This window comes from Cavia porcellus, unplaced genomic scaffold, assembly GCF_034190915.1.
Source record: "Cavia porcellus strain 051 isolate PalLab524CR breed Dunkin Hartley unplaced genomic scaffold, mCavPor4.1 scaffold_7, whole genome shotgun sequence".
Lineage (NCBI taxonomy): Eukaryota > Metazoa > Chordata > Mammalia > Rodentia > Caviidae > Cavia > Cavia porcellus.
Genome location: NW_026947490.1, coordinates 97,139,213 through 97,161,671, shown reverse-complemented (window position 1 = coordinate 97,161,671; position 22,459 = coordinate 97,139,213). Strand labels below are relative to the sequence as shown.

The following is a 22,459-nucleotide window of genomic DNA, read 5'->3' as shown; positions in this document are numbered from 1 at the left end:
TCAATACGAAGGGAGGACTGAAGACCATAAATATTTCCCTTTAATCTACGCAAATGGAATTTTCCTTGCTAGATCCTCAAAAAATATAGCAAAATCTGGAAATGATCTCCTCAAGCAAATCATATTTACTTTTAGACTATTCTGACAGGTCTTAGTATCTGTACAGCTTTAGCCTGTTTGGTCAAATATCATTTCCTGAAGAGTAGATTCTTCCCACAGCTGGTGTCTTGAGCTCATTCTAGTGAAGAGATCAGTCACAGGAAAGGTCTTTGGGAAAAATAGAGGACTCTTTCTCAAGAAACAAGGTTAGAAAATTAACTGTTAATCCTTTCTCGTTCCCGGGATGACGCCATAACCCACCATGGCCATTTCTTAGGTGATGTCTGCCTTTGCTACAGAAGTGCACACGTCTCCACCCACTCGAAGGCAAAGGGGACATTTGATCTAGGGCTACACAGACGGGCCTGGGGCTTATCACCTGCTTCCCACGCGATGCCTGGTGGGGAAGTCAGCATTTTGTGTACCCACTCTGAGAGGTCTCCGGAAATGAAACTCTGCTCTTAGAGGTGTGAGGTCATAAGGCAGATCTCCCAGAATCCTCTTTAATTGGCCCATGTTAGAATAAAATTCTTCTTTGAGAAATTCTTAAGCACATCTAAATTTCAGATGTGGGCTGCATGCAACAGAACTACTTTTTCTCCAGAACTTTTCCAAGGAAAAGTAATTCTTCATCCAGTGACAAAAGTTTAAATTCTGACACCTATTCTTTTATGTATGAAGCAGCAGAGTCAATATTCAAGGGAATTATTCTACTTCAGCCTTTAGTTTCCTTTCTTTTCTTTTAGACAGGCTCTAGGGGTCTAGCTTGTCATTCATGTAGCTCAGGATTATCTTGAACTGGCTGTCTCCTGCCTCAGCCTCCTAAGTCCTGAGATAATAGATATTTGCCACCATGTCCACTTCTGAAGCTTTTACACACACCTCTCATCTCCCCAAACAGGAGAGGTGCTTTATAGAACAGTATTTACATTTCACACCAGTCTCTTAATTAATCTAGAAGATAAACTGTAGAATGCACCCACTTACCAGATGTTACTGATAGAATTTGGTTGCTGACAAACTATGTTAAGGGGTATTCCGAATGTATTCTGAACATCTGGGTGATCGTCTCTCCAAAGCCTCTGGACGTATTCTGTCTGATTCTCTATCTAAAAATGTAGCATAAGCCATAAAATTAGAAGAGTTAAGCTTTTCCATAGGCACAAGCGGGCTTTGCTATGAGAAGGCTATCCGCCCTTTGAAACTATCATTTGACTAATTTTTCACCAAGACATTGTTTTCCAGACCCATTTACAATGAGACATGCTGGTCTGAGAAATCTGAACCAAGAATCAGCCAAAGAAAGCAAAGATAACTCATTTCTGTCTGTCAAATAATTCACTGTATAGAAAAAAATTCTAACTATGTTTGTGTCCTGAGTGCTTACTGCTTAGCTTTTCCCTGGAAGACACAGAATGTGGTTATTTCTTTCAGAGGCACATCAAAAAACAAACAAAGAAACACAATTTTATACACCAACATCTTAAAAAGATGTATTCTTAGTTAGTATTTCACTACTGACAAACTCTATTGTCTAATGAAAATCGAGGTGAACAGTTTCATGTTGACCATTAACTACAACTAGGATCAGAAATCTCCCTTTAAGACTAAAGTTATGCTTGGAATTCAGCAATGCAAATGAGCTTACAAATAAACATGCTGTACATGGCCCCTAGAAAACCCAGATTCTGGACCTGTAATGAGAGAAAAATATTGTGTTTGTTTCTAGTTCCTATTTTTCATCCACTATGAATGTACAACATTTATTTATATATTCATTCTTTTTAGAGTCTTGCTATGCTGTCTAGGCTGGACTTGAACTCACTATGTAGCCCAGGCTGGCCTCCCATTCAGTGTTCCTCCTGCCTCAGCCTCCTGAGTGCTGGGATTACGGGTGTGCACCACCACGCCCAGTTCTGAACATGCAATATTTAAAATCCTACTCACTTGTTGGTTGAGGATGCTCCTCACTAGCTGCAGGTGAAGCCTCAGGCAGACGCACTCTTCTTTGTAGGCCTTAATGAAATAAGGGTGGTCTAGATCGAATTTGGGGCGTTGGTGCATAATGTCAGTTATCACTTGTGCTAAGGCAAACCTCTCCTCGGGGTCCAAAGCATGTTGGTAGGCTTCAAAGTAACAATCTAGAAGCTGAAAAGATGCTGGTAGTTAGGGACAGTAGAGGCAGCCCGAGGACCCAGCAAAGGGAAGGGAGGCCCCACCCAGGCTTCGGTGAGCCAGGCCTCAGCAGGACACACAGCCTGATCCTTGGGGACTGAGGGACCCTGGGATGGCAGAGGCGGCACATACTAACCGCACAGTTAGAGAACCCACAGACAGTCGGGGAGACGAGGAAAAGGACGCACTCTGAGGCCAGAAGTGGACCTACGCTCTGCCTCTGTGTTTGTCCACTTTTACTGTCTACGAAAGGAGAGCTATGTATTAATAACGTAATGATGCAGTAACCGTGCACTGCTGTGAGACCATGTATCCAGAGGTGCCTCACCAAGTGGTTACCACTCCTACGAGCCCACCTGCCTCTTGTCTGCCTAGTTACTTCAAAATTCTCCCTCGGGCTAAGGTGGTTTACACCTACACCGGGTCCTCACTTCCTTGCTGTGAAGGCCTCCGTGTAGATTCACGGTGAACTCTGCTCTCTTCCTCCGTTTCCGTTTCTGCACCCAAACCCTGAAGCTGAGGGTACAGGAGAAAGCTTTGCTTCCTCCACGTGAGAAAGTTGAACCCTTGAGAAAGAAAAGCACCCTAAGAAACAAATACTGCGTTGAGAGAGGCTCAGGCAGTGGTCAATACTTAGGCTCGAAGAGGAAGAGCCTTTCTGTAGCACCTGATCTTATGGGGCGAAGCTTATTTTGAAAAGGAAAACTCAACATGTTGTATCTTACTATATTTCACTATATGCGATAGTATAAACAACATTTTTTATAGGTAAAGAGATAATATAGAAACCGTTGTTCGTTTTCCATTAGCTGGTTCTAAATACCCTGTAATTCTTGCATTCTCTTGAATGGCTTCACACTGTCTTGATATGCTTGATGCTATAGCATCCGAAGTTACACTCAAATAATTCAAGGAAAGAGGCACTATGGTGACTACTATTATGTTAGACTATCTGGGGGTGAAACACAATGATGCTTAAATTGTTCGGTTCTGACCTGTGTTGTTCTGTTACAACGTCCTCTCTTATCTCAATCTCCCCCCCTTTTTTTTTAAATTAATCTATTTTCTCTCATTTTTTTAATTAAGGGAAAACTGAATTAAAAATAGTGGGACATATTATAGTAACTTTTTTGTTTTCCTATTAACCTGATTTGAACCCCAGTATTGCTCTCTCCATCTTGTTCTGTCTGATTATTCTATATTCTATTTTGTTTGATAGTATCAAGTTTGAGGGTATAGGCAGCCACTTTGAAGGCAATAAGATATACTATGATGCCCATTATGGTTTGACTATTACCTTTTTTGAAGTCCTGTAAGGTCTCCAGTGTAGGTTTTATTGGTCTTGTTCTGTACTGTTTTGATCAATTCTATTATACCTGATGATACAGACAACTCAATTTAAAAATAGCAAGAGGCACAATGGTAACTATTTTTGATCACCTGATATTCTATTTTTGCATCATGTACTATGCCCATCCTTCTGTTCTGACTCTGTTTTGCTTAGTCGCATTTGGTTTTATTCTCTTCAAAAAAAGTAATAAGAACTTTGGGAGCAATAAAACCCAAAAAGTATAATTGTTATTGTAAAAAAGAGAGGAAAGGAAGGTGGACTAAGGGATATAACCGCAGGTATGTTTGAGTGTGTAGGATGGAAAACCATATTACTGAGCTTTTGTTAATCACTGAACGGAACTGTCTCCAATATCACTGTATGAATGTCCACTTTATATGCTTTAATTTTATAATTTGGACAACTGTTTCTAGGAAGACAATATGTAACCTATTAACTAGTGATTTCTTACTGTATATTTTTTTCTTGAAATTCTGTATTACTTGTACCCTTTTACTGCTTTGTTTTTTTATGTCCTTTCTTTTTTCTCTTTAAATAAAAAAGAAAGAAAGAAAGTAAGAAAGAAAGAAAGAAAGAAAAGAAAAACTCCGCAGGAGGCCAGATCCCTAAGGGCTGCAAACCAGGAGGATGCGCTGCCCCCCCCCAAGTGGGTTCTGCGGAAAATGAGGACAGCAGGGTGGTCTCGGTCCCCTTGCTCCATTCACCAGAGCCCCACTTTAGAATAATATTTGCTTATTAAATAGCAGAAGGGGTAAGAAGGGGATCACTGAGGAGCCCCAGGGAGGAATTAGGAAGAAAACAATTACTTGCCTAATTCACTAGGGACCAATGTGGGCCCATTTGTCAGGGCCGGTCAAGCCCAGGAGCTGGTGGACATATTCATGCTTCCTTGACTTGTTTGTGGACAAAGAGCCCAACTGTTTGGTTATTTGGCAGGAGCAGTTTGTAGGGAGCCTGAAGCAGCCCAATCCGGTGATGCCATGCTGCGGTGGCCCGTGCTAAATGGCGAGATGGTGATTGTTGATGGCATTGTCAGATTTAACTAATAAAAACATAGGACCCCCAGGCCAATTTGAATTTCAGAGAAATAATGAATGCATTTTCGGCACAGCATGTCCCAAATAGTGAAATATTTTATCTGGTAGCCTTTGCTGTCAAGAAGGAAATGTGACTCTTTTTAAATTGATAAGGCTTTTTTCTCAGCTTGATATTCACCCTCGAAAAGTTCTCCAGTGGCCCCTTGCACGATGTTATTATGAATTCGTTCCCCACAGCAATGGGACATGGTCTTGCTGGTTCATAGTTTCTATTTATTATCTGTTTGCTAACTGGTCCGTTTCCATTTAAGCTCTGGGTTGCTATTTGTCTAAGAAGTCTTTTCAGGCTGTCAAATGTCACCTGTGTGTATCAAGGGCTGACTCTGAGGCAAAATAATATGTTGTACACACTAAGAGCAGGCAGAAGACTCTCAAACATTACTGTATTTACATTATTTTTACCCCAAACCTTTTTCTATTTCTGGGATTTAAAAATGTTTAAAAATAGTGTTTCAGGTCAAACGAAAGAACAAAACAGGAAATCAGTGCTACGCACAGCTTGTTACTGGATTTTTTCTTTTCAAAAGAATACAGAAGGACGCTTTTAGGGCCACGTGTATGAACTTCAGTGACCCTGTCGGGGTGCCTCTTGGTGGCCGCTCAGAGAATTAGCAGACAGTTCAGGAACACTCGGGAACTGGAGCAGCCCATACCTGGCTCCTCTGAGTCTTTCATCCGCTCAGCCAGACAGCAGTTCTAATTTTATGAGCCTTCATATGTAATATGGATATTTTAATGATTTAAAAGGACCCAATATGTCCAAGCAATTCTTTAGTAGTGATACCAATATAGTTAACAATCAGAAACAGCTGGGGGGGGGGGGTGCTTGGCGAGGACTCAGTGCCGGGGGAAATCAATTGTATTTTAGATAGAAATCTGGCTTAGCTCTCAAAAACAGGCTCTTTTGACAGAATTTCTAACTTGGAAGGCCATATTTTACAACTTTGGCAGAGACAGCTCATTTTCTATAGGGAATTTATTCTCAGGATAGAAATGAGGGAGATATTTTCAACAATTGTTTCAAATTAAAATAGTTTAGTTTGTCCTAGAAAGAACTAGAGAACAGTCCTGGTAGCTAGAATGAACTGTAGGTTAAAGTTTGGGGAAACTGGTTTGCCTTTTAATTTTTTTTTTTTTTTTTTTTTTTTTTTTTTTTTTTTTGAGATGGGGTCTCGCTGTGTAGTTCAGATTGTGGCCGTGAGTTCACTATGTAGCCCAGGTTGGCTCGGAACTCACAGTGATCCTCCTGACTCAGTCTCCTGAGTGCTGGGGTTACAGACACTCACTGGCTGCACTGCCCAGCTGCCATCAGTTCTGCCTGGGGACTCCACGGGAGACGTGAGGCATTAAATGGAAGGGGGGCAGAGAGAGTACAGGAAAGGGGATTGTTTAAAATGCAGGCCTGGACCCAGCAAACTTTGCAAGTTTAGGATTTTGACTTGTTTACATTTAATACAGATTTTCCAATTACTGCACTGAGTCTAAATCTCTCTTTATTGATTCGATTAAAGTTAGGCTGTAATTGGCAGGTCAAAGCTTTAAACAACCCCGTAGAAACCAGTTATTTTTGAAAAGAGGAACTCTTTTTCAAAGCCTAAGCCTGTATCTTTGAAACCAAGGCAGCTGTTTAAAAAATGAGGCGACCAGCATCTCCACGGGTAACAGAGCAGAAAGTCGGTGAAATGGTAAACCATCCATTCTGCTGGGAAACAATTCAGAGAAAACCACCTCCACTTCCCCCTCTTCAGACCACATCACAGTGCACTGTCAGAGGCTGCCGCGCCCCCAGCTCCCCCACGAGAGCCCTGCACAGCTGCCGGCCACCTGAGCGCTGCCCCACTGCGGGGCTGTCAGCTGCACGCTGGCCGCGTCCTCTCCTGCTCACAATGCTGCCGCCCTGGTCTCCCCCAGTCCACTGCCTACACCTTTTAGTCCTGTGACCTGCTTCTGAGGTGTGGGCGTTTTCAGGGACCCACTCAGACACCTCTGGCTTTTCCCACTTGTTTTGACCATTGGTTCCACTTCTGCATTTATACCTCAGCTCACACCTGCTCTGGAGCTTACACCCGGCTTCTAGCAAAGCCCCTCAAATGCCTCCTGTCGTGACCTAGAGCGGGTATTACTTTCTCTCCTGCTGCACTGTGCTTCAGGGAATGGCCTCCTTCTTGACCCCACAAAGAGCTGTAAAATCCACCCTGGGCTCTGTTCCCCCAATATCTCCATCTGGTCTCCAAATTCTGCCCTTCCGCTTTACTGTATTCCCGGGACTGCTCCTCTCTCCTGCTCTGACTGCCACATCCTTAATGCAAGGCTCCCCTAAGTCTTCAGGTCACTGTTGAAATCACTGCACTTCTTTTCCAGGGGGACTTTCTATTCCATCTGTTCTGTACTCTGACACCAAGACAAAGTCATCACCATGTTTATTATCCATGAAAGTTCACCAGGGCTGCTGCTTTGCTTGTAGGGTAAACCCTGAAATATCATGAGTCGTACCTGTTATATTCAACACCCAAAACACGTTTGGATCCTTTTCTTTAATACCTTCCTGTGCTGGCCTCAGCAGTCTCCTTAGATTCTCACTGGCCACTCCCGCATGACCCTTCCGTGGCATTGTTCATGAGGCCTCCTCTGCTTAAGAGTCTTATTTTCTGTGTCATGAAGTATCTAACTCTTTTAACAACAAGCTTAAATACTATTCTTCTTAGCACTCTCTCTGCTCTGACAACCCCCTCCTCGAGGTAAATCTCTCCCTGCAGGGTCCCCATGACTTCCGACTGGCCCTCGGTTCTTACCTGTTCACCACTGGTTATGCTTTTTGCTTAGATAGTGAACCAATTTGTGTAGATCATAAAGTCTCCAAAGATAGAAAACAGCTCCTATTTACATGTCCCTAAGAGTACCTCAAAGTACTCAACGTTTGATGAATGAACTCCTAAGAACCAGTGATTATCAAAAGGGCGAAAAAATTCTTGCTAAAGCAGCACACCAGCCGTGCTTCAGTTATTACTGAAGTGGGAACCAGTAATGACACGACTGCTGGTTTTGTAACCTGCTGTCTCATTGCTTCCTACTCAGCCTGTAACCTGCATGCAACACCCCTGACCGGCTGCTCTCCCTGAGTGTCGAGGTTTTAAAGGCCGTGGGTGAGTCAGTAGGTCTGTGTTTAGCAAAGCGAAACTTGTCCCTCTGACTAGATAATGAGTGTGAGTGGACTCACTGTCCACCGTCGCTAACAGCACACTACGATGAGAGGCCTGAGTTAGCAAGTTCTCTGACAAATACACATGCAAGATAAAGCTCTGTCCTCCACACTTTTTGGTGACAAAGAACCACAGTAAAGAAAACCAATTCATTACATCATTTTACTGTACGTAGCTGCAACTATTTATATAAAATATTATTTGCTTTATTGAGCATTTCCCTAAAAGTCTCACTCAGAGAAAGAAAGAAAGAAAGAAAGAAAGAAAGAAAGAAAGAAAGAAAGAAAGAAAGAAAGAAAGAAAAAGTCACCACGTTGTATAAGAATGACTTTTGGGGCTGGGGATTTAGCTCAGCAGCATAAATGCCTGCCTTGCAAGCAGGCAGTTGTGAGTTCGATCCCTGGTACCGATAAAAAGGAAAAAGACAAAAAAAAAAAAAGAGGAAAGAATGACTTTTAACGGTTGTTTTTGTCTTCAGTAAAAAGTACCTGGTGTTTGTTTCCTAGAAAAGCTGCTTCCCAAGTCCACAAGTCATACAGCACAGCAAACCTGTCCACGCTTGCCTGGGTCCATCCCCAGGCCTGGTTACTCTCCGACGAGCTGCTCTTTTTGGCACCTGGCAGGGGAGGGTTGGATGATCAGAGATGGGCTTTCCAGAAAAGCTGCTTCTAGTGATCTGTCCCCGCGGCTTCTCAGCCCCGTCTCAGGAAGGGACATAGTGAGCCAGTCACCAGAATTCCTGAAAGCCAGCCATTGGCAGAGAGGAGGCACTAAATTCATACTTGTTGACTTTTAATTCAACAGGAGTTCTTATTTTTACTTTCTCATTTAGAGACTAATTTTAGAAATAAACTCAAAATTCAACCAACATGACATCTATGCTAAAATGTCTTCAGACTTATAACTTCATGAGCAGAACATACATTTCTCCTTTTCAAAGACAAGTCCTTGATGTTTTAACAACAAACCAAGTTTAAAAGTTATTTCTATGAATGTTAGCTAAGTCAAATGTTTTCAAACATATTTCCAAGATGATGCTTAATTATATTAATCACTAAAATCAGTCAAGTGAATCACTGTCATTATTCACTTAAAATACTTTTCATTATGGTAATGTTAGTTTGTGCTATCAGCATTATCACAAATCTCTAAGTTCCTACTTCAGAGAAAGGATCATAAAGTAAGAGATGGAGAAGGGAATACTTAGCAAGCACATGCTGGGTGCTCAGCCTTGGCTCAGGAACTTTCCTAGTCCAATTGGGCAATCGTCCCACCGAGCATGACTACACATGTCTAAGCTAGGGGGAACATGCCATGTGCTTAAGTGACTACTGACCACGGGTTTTGGTCAAATTGCATTCTGAGTAATATGGTATTTATACATTAATATGGACAGAAAGCATGCACTGGTATGGAGGAAAATCCACAAAGGTAAAAGCTAAACGCTGAGGTTAAATGTGCTGGAGTACTGGGTGGTACTATTATATTCCGTGATTCAGATACAATTGGCCGTAGCAAAGAGGACAGCTGTCAGTCTTATAGTACTCTAATTTTGTATGAGATCCAAAGGTTAACTGTCAAAGCTTCTTTAAGCAGCTTTTTTTTAACCACATAAAGGAATATAAAACTACTGACCACTGTTCACCATTATTTACAATAAAGTAAAGAATATACAACAGAACAACATCCTGACTACTGCTGTACACTAGCAAAAAAAGCTTCATTATGTTTGTATTATGCCAAAGTACCTGTAACGCTGCCTACTGTTCTGTATGCATTTTGTTTTCCCCTCTGGGTGACCTAATTAATATGTTAATCAATGCTCCCTTCGGTAAGGAACTGTAAATCCCTGGGAAGCTAACCTAGTTGATATGTTAACCATTGTTGCCCTCTACAAATAACAGATGTGGTGCTCAAATAAGCTGACAAAGGATTCTTAATTACTGCTAGACTACTCTGTCCTCTGCTAAGGAAATACTTTCCCTAGCAGATTTCCTGATCCACGCCCGTAACCCCTTACTTTGTAAACTGTGCTTTCTACAAAAGGTCTAAAAAGTTTTGAGGGAGACACACAGCTTTTGCAAACTCCAACTGCACTGTGTTGCTGGGCCCAGGATAAAATAAATCAGCACTGCTTTTTTAAAACATGTCTTGCCCATTTTTGAACTTGAAGTTGGGCTCTGGGGGGTTCGTTTGTGGATTACAAGAACTTCTACCAAGTTGTTTTCTTGGCTTCTGCTGAAAACAGTAAGTCAAACACTGAAAAGATTGAGCCTGCATGTAAGGGACAAGTTGGGGTCAAGAAAAACACGCGGGTCAGTAATTCAGGTTACAAGTTTGTTCAGTCAGCTGTCAGATACAGATTTTCTTTTTGTATCGTCTTTTTTTTTTTTTTTTTTTTTTTTTTACCAGCGTTTCGAGAATTAAGAAATGCTTCAAGTAATTGTGGACGATCTAAATCTCCTTCAGGTTCCCGTGGATTGTCAGCATCTGTAAATTCCTCCCACTTAGAGAAGCCTCCTCCTTCCCATGCACTATGCATCGGTCCAGGACTTTTTTCCCCACAAATTCCTCAGGCTCTGCTTCCTCAGCTTTTTTAGTTCTTCCATTTTGTTTCTGTCCTGTTTTTTGAAGTGTAGTTTTGTTGATGCCGTTTTTTATTGCGCCTCGGTGCTCAGTCTCGGCCTGAGCGCCTGCAGCTCCACTCACTTCCTGTAAGCAGCTTTTTATAGCAATATAAACGTGACTTATCCTTAATTACGGCCTCTACGTATTACAGAGTAACACAGACCCTCGCTCAATTCCCTTTTAGGTGTAGCGAAGTGTCTAGAAATTCTCAGCTCTTTCCAAGTATAATGCTAATGCTATCCTATGATTCCAAAAGAAATACTCTTACCCTATCCATTTCTAAAATTGGAAATTTGAGATGATGGTGCCAAAGGAAAGGAGAACACAGATCATGGGTTACTTATTAGCCTGAGTAATGGTTGTTCTCCCTCGAGCTTGAAGGACATTTTCCTTGCCACATCTTTTTGCATCTTGGTGGTTTCCTGTTAGGGACCCATGTTCTCTCTGCTTCTAAATGCAGTTCCTCAAGGTCAGCTGCTTAGGAAAAAACTCATTTCATTTGCTTTCTTCAGGGCCCAGTGACACACCCGCTGGACTCTGGGGTGATACAGAAATGCCCTTATAAAAGACCAGCCACAGCCTGCCTGAGAAGGAGAAGTGAACCAGAAAAAGAACTGTACCTTTCCTAAGGTCAGCGTATGCTGGGGTAGGGGTGGTGTGTACTTACCGACTGTATAGATCCTATTGGATATGTGTTTAATATGTTGGGTGGAGAGAGTTAAATATGGCTCTTAGGGATTTTTGTTAACTGGTTGACTTTTTAAATCTATTTTTTAGAAAAGAGTATAAATTTATATTTTATGAATACATGTTTACAGTACAAAATGATTACATTCACCATGGGGAGTTGGGATACATACATAATATATTTTAATTATTTTTTTAAAATCCCTTCTCCTCCCTCCCCAAAAGAGTATAAAATTAGCAACGTGATTATGAGCCCAAACTCCAGGTATCTGTTTCAGTTCCCTGCCAGTGTGCTACACATTTGCCTGGTGTGCCACACACTTGGCTGGTGTGCCACACACTTGCCTGGTGTGCCACACACTTGCCCGGTGAAGACATGCTCAGGAATGAGGACTCAAAAGGAAACTGCAGAAATCACTCAGAAGTGGTTTGTGTCTGGCTTGTTCCCCTCTCCTTCTGTGTTTTAAGTTTTCTGGCACATTTTAGGCATACATAATGATCCCATTCACCACAGGGACTTTGCACCTGTACATGATATATGCTGATTCCGTTCCGTCCCATTCCTCTACCAGTTGATTTTTTCCAAACTCTGACCTCTTACCTTTTTCTTTCTTAATATAATGGCTGCCCACCAGCAGCAGCTCTGCCTCCAGGTCCTGCAGGTCCCTCAAGGCCTCGTCATACATGACGTACGCCCCTTGCTGGTCCTGGGTGTGGATACAGCCGGCCCCTACGCTGTAGTGGTCATCCTGGTTGTCCACTTCCGAAAACTCCATGAACTGGATGCTATGGACCTGAGCAAAGGAAACCAAGTCCAGAAGTTAGGAAAGGGAGAGCTATGGTTTTCTTAGCCTAAACAGACCAGGCGGCAGGCTTCTCACACACAGTGGGCTGTCAACACGGGGCTGATATTGTAAATGTATAAGAAAGCAGTATGCACAGAAAAATATATGAACAAGAATGGTGGTAAGGAGGGGTAGATTCTGAGGTGGATAATTAGCTGATAAATTTGTTTTTCGGATCAATTCAAGAGCAACTAGAGAAGGGCAGCTCATGGAGCCCACTGCAAAGGCAGTCTCTGGAGTCCAGAGTGCTGACTGCAGCCCCGACTGCCAGGATACCACCCTGGGGCAGCTCCAAGCTACAGTGAGGTCCCATTCCCTCATCTATAAAACAGGGACAGTGCAAATGTCATGCACACAATAGTTGTGGAGAGCGTGTGACACTACACAGGCAAGGCACTTCGGATCATAAACATTAGCTATTGACAACATCTTTGTTGAATTCTCGAAGTACTTCTAAGATCCATTAGCACAGTGTCATGTACTGAGTTGAACAGTATCTCCTGAAATCCGTGTCCACCTGGAACTTGTGAAGGAGACCTTACTGGATGCAATGTTTTGCAGGTATAATTAGAGATGAGGGTGTAACAATGAGGGAAATTTGGAGGCACCCTTCGAGGATAAGACAGGCAGAGACAGGCCAAGATTAGCGTGACGTAGCTGTAGTTCAAGAAGGACTACAGATTGGCAAGGATCGCCAGCAACTACCAGAAGCCAGGAGATGTCAGGAAGGATATTCGTAGAGCCTTCAACATTTTGATTTGGCAGTTGCAGCTTTCAGATCCAGGAGAAAAGAAATTACTCCGTTTGTGGTACTCTGTGATAGCAGGCTTAGGAAACTGGTACCAGGAAGGGGTTTTCAAAGGTGTTATTTTTCTTGGACACCTGAGGGCTTGCTGCTTTCTAAGAATTGTAATGAGTCTCACTCCTTCCTGTTCCTGGCTACACCTCGCTCCTGGCCTGTCAAATTCTGCTTTCCTCCTGCCTTGGTCTCTAAGGCTTTGCCCTTGCTTTGACTCCCACTCCTCCCGCCTTGGAAGGATCAGTTCCCTTCGTGCATCTCCCAGTAGCCACTGACATGTTCACCTCCCTCCTGCTTAAAGCATCTCCACATTTCCCCAGTGCAGCTTTTGTCTCTCGGGGTCTAACCCCTCAGGATGTAATCTATGACGTCTCCACTTCCTCACCTCCTGGCCCCATCAAACCACCTCAGCCACTCTGCAAAGAGACCAACAGTGGCCCTAACTTTGTCTCCAGCAAACACCCTTTAGTCACCCATGACCTCTCAGGATTACTCAGTACAGGTTAGTACTGTCTGATTAACCCACTCTTCCCTGGGTGCCTGGCACTCCACATTTTCCTGAATCTCCCCAGTTTTCTAGCGAGTTGCTCTCTGCACCTCGAGGTGTAGTTCTCTCTATGAAGTCACTAAATGATGGCCACCCAAGACTCACTTCTGGGGGTTCATCTTTTCCACCTATGTTTCTTCCCCAGGCATTGACATACATTTCCACCACTTACACATATGATGTCACCTTTAGAACGTCTGCTCCCCCAGTTAGATCTGAAAGTGCAGACTCCTAGCACCCCAGACCCACACGTCTATTTGTTGGGTGTGTGTTCTTGGGCATTTCCAAGGCCCTTCAGATTCAACATGTCCAGGCAAAGCAATCCACCTCCAAGAGCCTCGGCCACCGCCAGCCTGTTTAATAAACGGCACCGTCATCCACCCACTTGCTCTGGCCTGGATTGTTTTTGATGTCTCTGCCCCACCCCGTTTGTCCAGTCTGTCACCAGGTCCTGCTGGTTTGACTTATCTCCAAATTCATCCGCTTTACTTTTCACCACCACCCCAGCCAAGCTGTGATTATCTTTCACAAGTACTGGACTAGCAGTTTCCAGATGAGCTGGAGTGTTCATTGGCCTGCGCGTGTCCCCTCTGGCCTGGGCTTTCCTTCTTCCCCACGTTACTCACGCTGGCAGAGGAGTTTTTAGAGGCGCAGTCCTGATTATGTCATCCTCCTCTCCCCTTTAATTTCCCTGAATGGCTTCACACTGTTCACAAATGAAAGCAAAACTCTGTAATAATCTGGGCATCGCTCAGTGCTTCTCAGCTGAGAGTGACTTTGCCTTCCAGAGCGCTTTTGGCCATGAACAGAGATGTTGGTTGTCACAACGTAAGGGGAGGTGCTACCGGGAGGCGTCTGGTCCCTGAGGATGGAGGCCAGGTATGCTGCTAAGTGTCCAGTAACGCACAGGACAACTTACAATAAACCGTTGTCAGAACCCAGACCTCAGTAGTGGTGTCACTTTCCACCTGGCTTGCTAGGCTCTGCCACTGGAGTCTTCTTTGGCTTCTTAAAGAGTCCGTGCTCTCTCTGGGCACAGATCCTTTGCACAGGCCATCCCTGATCTGTGGAAAGGTCTTCTTCTCCTCTCTGCTTATTTAAGGTTTCTTTATCTTCTAACCTCAGCTTGATCATCATTTTCTTTTTTATTTTTAAATATACATATATATATATATATATTTTGTATTTTTACCGGTACCAGGGATCAAACTCACAACCACACGCTTGCAAGTCAGGTGCTTATGCTGCTGAGCTAAATCCCCAGCCCATGCATACATTTTTTAAAAATAGTTTTTGGATATAAGTTTCTTTGAGTTTGTGATTTATATCTACCTGTCCCTTTAACATATACCAGTTAAAATTCTGTGTTTTACTTATAGAATTTTTGTTTATTTGGTTGTTTTTGGAGACAGGGTCTCACTGTAGTTCAGGCTGGCCTTGAACTTGTTTATGTAGCCCAGGCCACCCTTCAATTCACGGTGATCCTCCCACCACAGCCTCCCGAGTGTGAAGATTACAAACGTGGACCACCATACCTGGCTGATTCTTGTAAATTTTTTATTTCTTGTCTCTACAGCCTAATGCAGTGGTGGTAAACCTATGACATGTGTGCCAAGGGGGTACAAAGAGCTCTCTCTGCACATGAGCCAAGTCTCTGAAGCTGAGGTGTGCTAAGTTATCAGCATGTGTACAACAGCAAAGATCGCATTAATTGTGCCAAAGCACACCAAACGCAAGCTTCTACCTTTCAATAAAAAGTTTTTGGTATCATTAAAAGCTCTGTTGTTGTGTTTTTATTTTAAGACAAAAGATGTAAACCGGACGTGGTGGCTCCTGCCTATAATCCCAGCACTCGGGAGACTGAGTCATAAGCCTGAGTTCAAGGCCAGCCTGGGCTATGTGGTGAACTAAAGTCCAGCCTGCACTACATAGGGAGACCCTGTCTCAAAAAACAACAACATCAACAACCACAACAACAAAACCCAAACAACAAAGATGTCACTGTGTAAGCTTTTAAAAAAAACTAAAACCTAAATCTCAGTGTTCAGGTTTAATTGCGGTGTTGTCACTTTACAATAAATACGTGGGTTTGGGGTTGCAGTTTGAGCACTTGTCTCTAAAAGGTCCACCATCGCCACCCTCACACATATTCTATATGAGAATGATAATGCTCAGGAGACTGGCTCTCTCTGTGTACAGCATAGATACACACCGAGCGTAAATATAGGGCATTTCTCTGGCATTATCATTTCTTTGGAGAAGGGTGACTGGGGGAAAAATGCCTAACGAGAGTATCCGTGTGAGGGCTGTAATGAGAGAAAGGTTACTGCCTAGTTCGTTACTATGTACGTGTTAGTATAATAAAATGCGTGCAGTGTGAAACCTACCACCTTAATCATTTCAATGCATTTGGTACACTCGCATTTTTGCACAACCATCGTTATTTATCTCCAGGATTCTTTTCATCTTGAAAAACGGAAATCTGTACCCACCAAGTGATAATTCTGCATCCCACCACAGCCCGCCTGACCCCTGGCCCTGGCGGTCCCCAGTACACTTTCCATCTCCACAAATGTGATGACTGTCAGCCCCTCGCTGTCACGGTTTGGACCGAAAGCCTGTGTATGTGGCATGTAACTGGACTGCAGAGGTATCAGAGCTGACTTGCTGTTAGCTAGTCTGGGATCTGATCAGAAGAGGCAGGCCACTCGGGGTGACCTGACGCCCCCAGCTCCTCCCTCACCTCCTCCTCCTCCTCCCTGCTTCCTGGCCACCTTGAGGTGAGCAGCCGTCCCTCCGCCACGACTGGTACCATGCTGTGCTGCCTTACAGCAGAGGCCCACAGACTGCAAGCATGAGCCAAACAAACCTCTTCACCTTTCAGCTGTGGCGTCCCAGTGACAGGGAAGGAACTGAGGCACTCAGGTAAATGGGTCACGCAATATTTAGCCTTGTGATCGGCTTGTTTTATACTCTGCATGATGCTCTGGAGGTTTCTCGTATCGCAGCGTATGTCAACATTGCACCCTAGTTTAAAGCTGAATTCTGTCTTGCAGTCCGTGTAGGTCATATTTGGTTTGTCCATTCAGTTTTTGGTGGACATTTAGTTGCTTCCCCTTTCCAGGTATTGTGAATAACGCTGCTAAAGGTGAACCAGTATCTGTTTGAACTTGAATGTATAACACGCAACAGAAGTGCTGGGTTCTATGGCAACTGTGTTTTTAACTTTTTGAGGAAATTCCGTACCGTTTTCCATAGTAATTGCACCATTTTACATTTCAACCAAGAGTACGCAGAGATTTCTGTTTCTCCGCATCCTGGCCAACATTTGTTATCATCAGGGCTTTTTATAATATACATTTTATATTTTAAGACAAATAACCTGATTTTTTAGTAGTTATGCATGAGTCATTTAAACTACGGAACAAGTGTTTCCAATGTTTCATCTCACCTCTAGGCACTGTCATAAAAGCTTCCCTAAATAATCAGTTTTGATAGAGTATATAGAATGTATCATTTTAAGCAGCCACAGTGTGATTCTCCGCAGACCCATCACTTGCTTTGTGGATCTACATTGCCTGCTCTACAAATGCAGGAGTCCCCTGCAGGCTTCACATATGGCAGTTTGGGTTACATGGTTAATCGTCAAGATCAAAGCTGTGGATGGAGCCACTTCAGGACTGTTGTTCTAAAACTGGTCTGTAAAGTTCTAGATTTTTAATTATTCATGTGAAAACTTAGCAGTTTTCCAATAAATAAGCGTGAGCGTATCCAAGTAACAGCCACCATGCACAGTGTTTCCTCAGAAGGGTATTTCATCAGCATTCCTCTAGAAGATTGCGGTTTTCATTGTGTTTTGCTTTGTTTTTTGATTTTAGTCATCACTTTAAAAAACAATTATAGCTCAGAGGCATAAGTGCCTGCCTTGTAAGTGCGCGGTCGTGAGTTCAATCCCTGGTACTGATGAAGAAAATAATAATAACAATTAGGGTCCTCCTTTGCTTAGAATTCCAAAAGCCGCATTACTGATTCTGATAAAATGACGTATGTGTATCTTAGTGCCGACAGAAAACAGAAAAGATGCTGAGAAAATAATGTGTTGTACACAAAAATTAACAGCTTTCTCAATTTAAACATCACCGTGTTGGCTTCTGTTGATATTTGTCTTATTGAGGAAAACAGAGTGACAGTTTAATGTGTTTCTGTTTATCCACTTTGCTGGAAAAGACCTTTCCTCCTTCTCATTCAGGGGAGTTTTGTAAGATTTTGAATAAATAACTACTGCATTGAGTTCTGATGGAACGCAGTAATCCATCAAGATGCCACCTCCGAGGCCACTGTTGCCTGGTAGTCAATGCCCCCCTCCTTCATGAGCTTTATTGTTTGAACCTTGTAAAGACCATATATTCCATCTCCTTTTGCCAAACACTGCTCTTCCCTCCCTTGTTTCTGGAATGTTCATCTGTGTCTGCAGAAGACACATTCTGAAGACCAAATGGTCTAATTCTTGATGTAGAATTGTAGTTCAGTCACAGTGATATTTTCTTATTTAAAAAAACTTTTTTCCATGGTCATGGGGAAGACCCCTCCTTCCAAAGGTTTTGTGGTCTAGAGATTTGATCCTTCACTATTATGTTTGGAAGAATGCAAGAATGGGAGGGAAGTAATGATCTGTTTGAGTAAGAAATCATATGACCATTGGAATGATTCATATGTATTTTTAAGTCTGAAAATTAACTGTTGCCAAGATAACTATTTGTGGAAAAAAGTACCTACAGGAAAACTGGTGGCCCTTTGTCGACTGCTCCTTGATGGTTCCTGCTATTACTTGTCGGTGTGAACTTTAGGGCTTTGGCAACATAATAAACAGCACTTATCTGACGAGTTTACTTGCTACATTATCTTGCATTAACTTACAATCACAGTTCAGCCTAAGAATCCAATCAAAATGGTTGGTGAATGATTTAATCATTTGAATACAATTTTTATAAAGATCAAAAATGCCTTCTACTTTACTGTCCTGCCTAGACTGGGGGTATAATATTATTATTTATAACTAATCATTCTGCATTGGGATATTACGATATACTTTGTGAGGAGTTTTCATGTATGTTTTTTTTGTAATCTCACAACTAATGCCTTGTGGCCATTCTTTTGTCAAATAAACATTTTTAAATTACCTGCTATCTGAAAGCCACATATTTAGTTCTCTAGTTCCTTTTGCTCCCTGAATCTTCAACATTTTCTAACCTGCTCCAACCACAGCTCCAGACGGCAACTCTAAAATTCCAAATGCTCAAGTCAAAATGTTGGTATCAGCCTTGACTTCTCTGCCTAGAAATAGGTTAGTCATATCTTTAAAATACAGTCAGGTATTATTTTGTTTTGTTTTGTTTTGTTTGCCTTTTTGAGGCAGGGTCTCATGATGCAGTTCAGACTGGCCTTGAACTCACTTTGTAGCCCAGGGTGGCCTCAGACTTGCAGGGATCTTCCTGCCTCAGCTTCGTGAGTACTGGGATTGCAGTGTGCACCAGCATGCCTGACTCATGTTTTAGAATCAATTCTTGTGTGTCATTAGGTGATTCTATTGTTGTGTGAACATTGTAGAATGTACCTGCACAAACCTAGACAGTGTTGGCTACTACAAATGTACGGTGTCAATCATTCCTAGGCAACAAACCTTCCCTGTTACTGTACGGAGATGGTAACAATTGTAACACAGTGATATGCAATTTTTATCTAAATGTATCTCAACAGGTTTGTTTACACAAGCACCTCCACAGAGACCTAAGTAATGAATGGCAGTGTGACATCACGATGGGTATGCTGCCACTAGCTGATGGGAACTTTTCAGCTGATGATGATAATTTTATGGGGCCACCGCTGTGCATATGCTGGTCATTGTTGACTAGAAAGTGGTTACAACTAAACATTCAGAATCTGACCATTCCGTACCAAGCAGTGTTCTTAGCCACATCATATCTGGGTCAATTAATGCAACAATTTCTTATAGAGTCTCCGCTACATAAGCAAGCGTGCTAAAATGTAAGTCAAATCATATCATTCCTCTGCACAAAGCTTTCTAAGGTTCCCCTTTCACTCAGCCAAAGTTAAAGTCCTCACAGTTCTCACAGGTCAGACACAACCTTCTCTAGCATCATTGTTTACTGCTCCTCCCTTCAGCCATTCCAGCCACACTGAATTCATTTCTGTTCCTGCCACAGTCCTGCCTCAGGGCCTTTGCACTGGTTCTCTCCTCTGTCTGCATTCTTCTCCAATCATGTGGTTTGCTTCCTGATTTCCTTCATATCTTTACTCAAATAGTACTTTCTCCATAGGCCTTCCTCGCCTACCCTACTTATGACTACACTGTTCCATCACCCATTTCTAGCACTTTCTATTTCCTTTATACTTCATTGTTCTCCACAGTAACTCTTACTGTCTTCATTAGTCCACAAAGACTAGCTCATTCACTAAAAATGAATTTCTCATTCATCCGGAGCCCTCTACAGGACCCGTTGCTCTCTACAGTGCCACCTCCCGGCAGGGACCTGGGTTCCAGGGTGTTGCCACGTGTGATCTGCCCCCTTCACGTGCCTTCCACTGCCTGAAGCAGAAGAGAACCAGGAGTATGGACCCGCTCCCAGGTGTTGCAGACAGACACTGACATTTCCACGCACAGCTCACCGTGCAAACCCAAAGCCGGCCATGCAACGGCAAGGGCCAGGGTGTGTGGGAAAGCTTTGGTAGCACAGCACCCCAAAGGTGACACTTGCCACTTACTTACTGTCTCCCCCTTTCCGTCAGGGAGCTCCCAAAGCTGCAGGAACAGGCTGACTTTGTGCACTGCCGTGTTCCCAAGGCCTATAATAGTTCCTGGTATACTCACAGGAATACCGGGGGACTGAGTGTGTGAGGGAGTAAATGGGGGTGGGGTGGGTGTGAGCACACAGCCCCCGAGAACAGATAAACCCACGGTCAGCACAGCCATGCTCGGCTTTGCTCAGAGGGAAGGCTCCCCAGGAGAGGTATTTGCACGGACTGAATGAGAGCAGGGATTTACCAAGGAGAGAAGAAGGGAGTGGCAGAGGGCCCAGGGGTGTCAGCAGCTCCGCCCGTCCCCACGCCATAAGAAGGAAGCTTAGAAACAACAGGGGAAACAGGCCTTGTAAATGTCACAAGCAGCCTGGACTGTATCTTATAAAACAGGAAATTCATGAAAGATTTCAAGCAAGGGATAACTGTGGTTACATCTGGGCAAAGATCCTGGAGTAACTCACAAAGCTGTGACGGAGCCACGGCCTCCTCTACAACTTCTTTCTGCTCCTCTCTGGCCTTGGAGCTGGCCTCCCACCCTGGGAGACAGAACCGTTCGCAGGCCGGCCTGCTCTTCCCTGCAGCCGCGGTTCCCAAAAGTGCCTGGGGTAGCAGCACCCTGCGTGGCCTCACATCCTGGCCACCTGGGCTCAGGGGTCCTTTCCCAGCTGTCTGCCTCCAGCTCCTGTGAGATCCGGGCAGCAGATTAGCGTCTGTGCTTGCCTCTCCCCTGCATGAGAACTGGACATGCCGGTGTGCGTGCTGACCAGTCCACCCCCAGGGCAGCAGCTAAGCCACACAATCTTACCAAAGACAGAAGGCTACCGCCTCACGAGCCTCACCCTGAAATAATAGCAGTTAGTGGCTCTTACAGATAATGCTATTCCTGTGATGTTTGTGATTAAGGGAAAGAAATATTTCATTTCCGTGAGAAGCTCTTCCTACAGTTAATGTGGCAGGACGGTCAAGGTCAATCCTTTCCTCCTTTATTTCTTCCTTCTCCCAATCCTCATTCCAGAACAAACAAACCGGGAGAGGACCTTCTGGTTAAAAAAAAAAGTTTTAAAAAGCTCGATTAGCATAATAACACGGTACAGCTGTGGTAGAACCAATTTTAGTAAAAGAAAGCTGTATTTGTTTTACATGGGTGTTGAACTCCTCTGCAGCCCTGCTGAGAGGTGCACCGACTGGGTCCCAGGAGTAGGATCAAGAGAGGACAGGAGGATACGAAGGGCGGAGAAGAAAGCTGTGCGGCTGAGTGGCGAACAACACTGAACTGGACTGTCCAGCAGCTCATAGCCCTACGTGGCCATTGCAGGCTTAGCATGTGGCTTCCCTGAGCTGAAATGCACCATCCATACAGACTGCAGACTTGGTGTGAAAGGGTGCATCTGGGCTGGGGCGGTGGCTTATGCCTGTAATCTTGGCACATGGGAGATAAAGCAGGAGGGTTGTGAGTTCAAGGCCAGCCTCGGTTAAGTAGTGAATTGAAGACCAGCTGGGCTATGCGATGAGATCCTGTCTCCAAAAAAAGTATGCATCTTATCAATGCCTTCTTAATATTGATTATGTGTGGAAATAATATCTCACATACATTGAGTTAAACAGATTATATTCTTAAAATCGACTTCACCACAGTCATGGTTTATGTCTGTGGCCCCCCAGGCCTCATGAGTTTGCATTGTGCATCTGTGATGGTTCATTGTCTAGTGCTTGGATTGATGGTGTCAACGCTCCACCCACAAAGGGGTGGAGCCAGGATGTGATGTAATGGCAGGAAGAAGGTGTGTCTTGCTCTTTGCTGGTTCCTGTTTGCTGTTTGCAGCCACCATGAACTGCGACCCAGCCATGCCCGCCTGCCTTGGAGCCAACTGAGTGTGGACTGAAACCTCCAAAAACTGTAAGAAATAAACCTTTCCTTTCCCAACTTGGGCTTCAGGTATTTTGTCTCAGCAATGAGTAAAAAGTAACTAAGACACCCTCTTAAAATGCAGCCACTAGAACATTTTAAACAACATGTGTGGCTGGTATCGAACTGCTCGAGGCTGTGTGCGTATGGGCAGCAGTTACTGGTAAGAGCTGGCACCCCACGGGACGGGCACACAGTGTGACTCAGTTGGTAACTGAATAGGTTTTGTTTCCATATTTGTCAGGCTGGTGTCTTTTAAGAAGATTATGTTCATGTTAAACTCTGTCTTGAGGAATAAATTTTCTA

The 22,459-nt window shown here is 43.6% G+C and overlaps 1 protein-coding gene across 7 annotated transcripts in view; it reads right to left on the bottom strand.

Annotated features, from left to right (window-relative positions):
- Positions 1-22,459, bottom strand: part of Cep57l1 (centrosomal protein 57 like 1) — a 238,983-nt gene that overhangs the window by 106,513 nt on the left and 110,011 nt on the right. For all 7 annotated transcript variants that reach the window (XM_063253988.1, XM_063253986.1, XM_063253985.1 and 4 more), the window contains 4 exons: positions 11,839-12,031; positions 8,411-8,538; positions 2,047-2,247; positions 1,087-1,208 (listed from right to left, as the gene is read on the bottom strand). In XM_063253988.1, the coding sequence (XP_063110058.1) occupies positions 1,087-1,208; positions 2,047-2,247; positions 8,411-8,538; positions 11,839-12,031 (644 nt within the window). The remainder of the gene's footprint in view (positions 1-1,086; positions 1,209-2,046; positions 2,248-8,410; positions 8,539-11,838; positions 12,032-22,459) is intronic.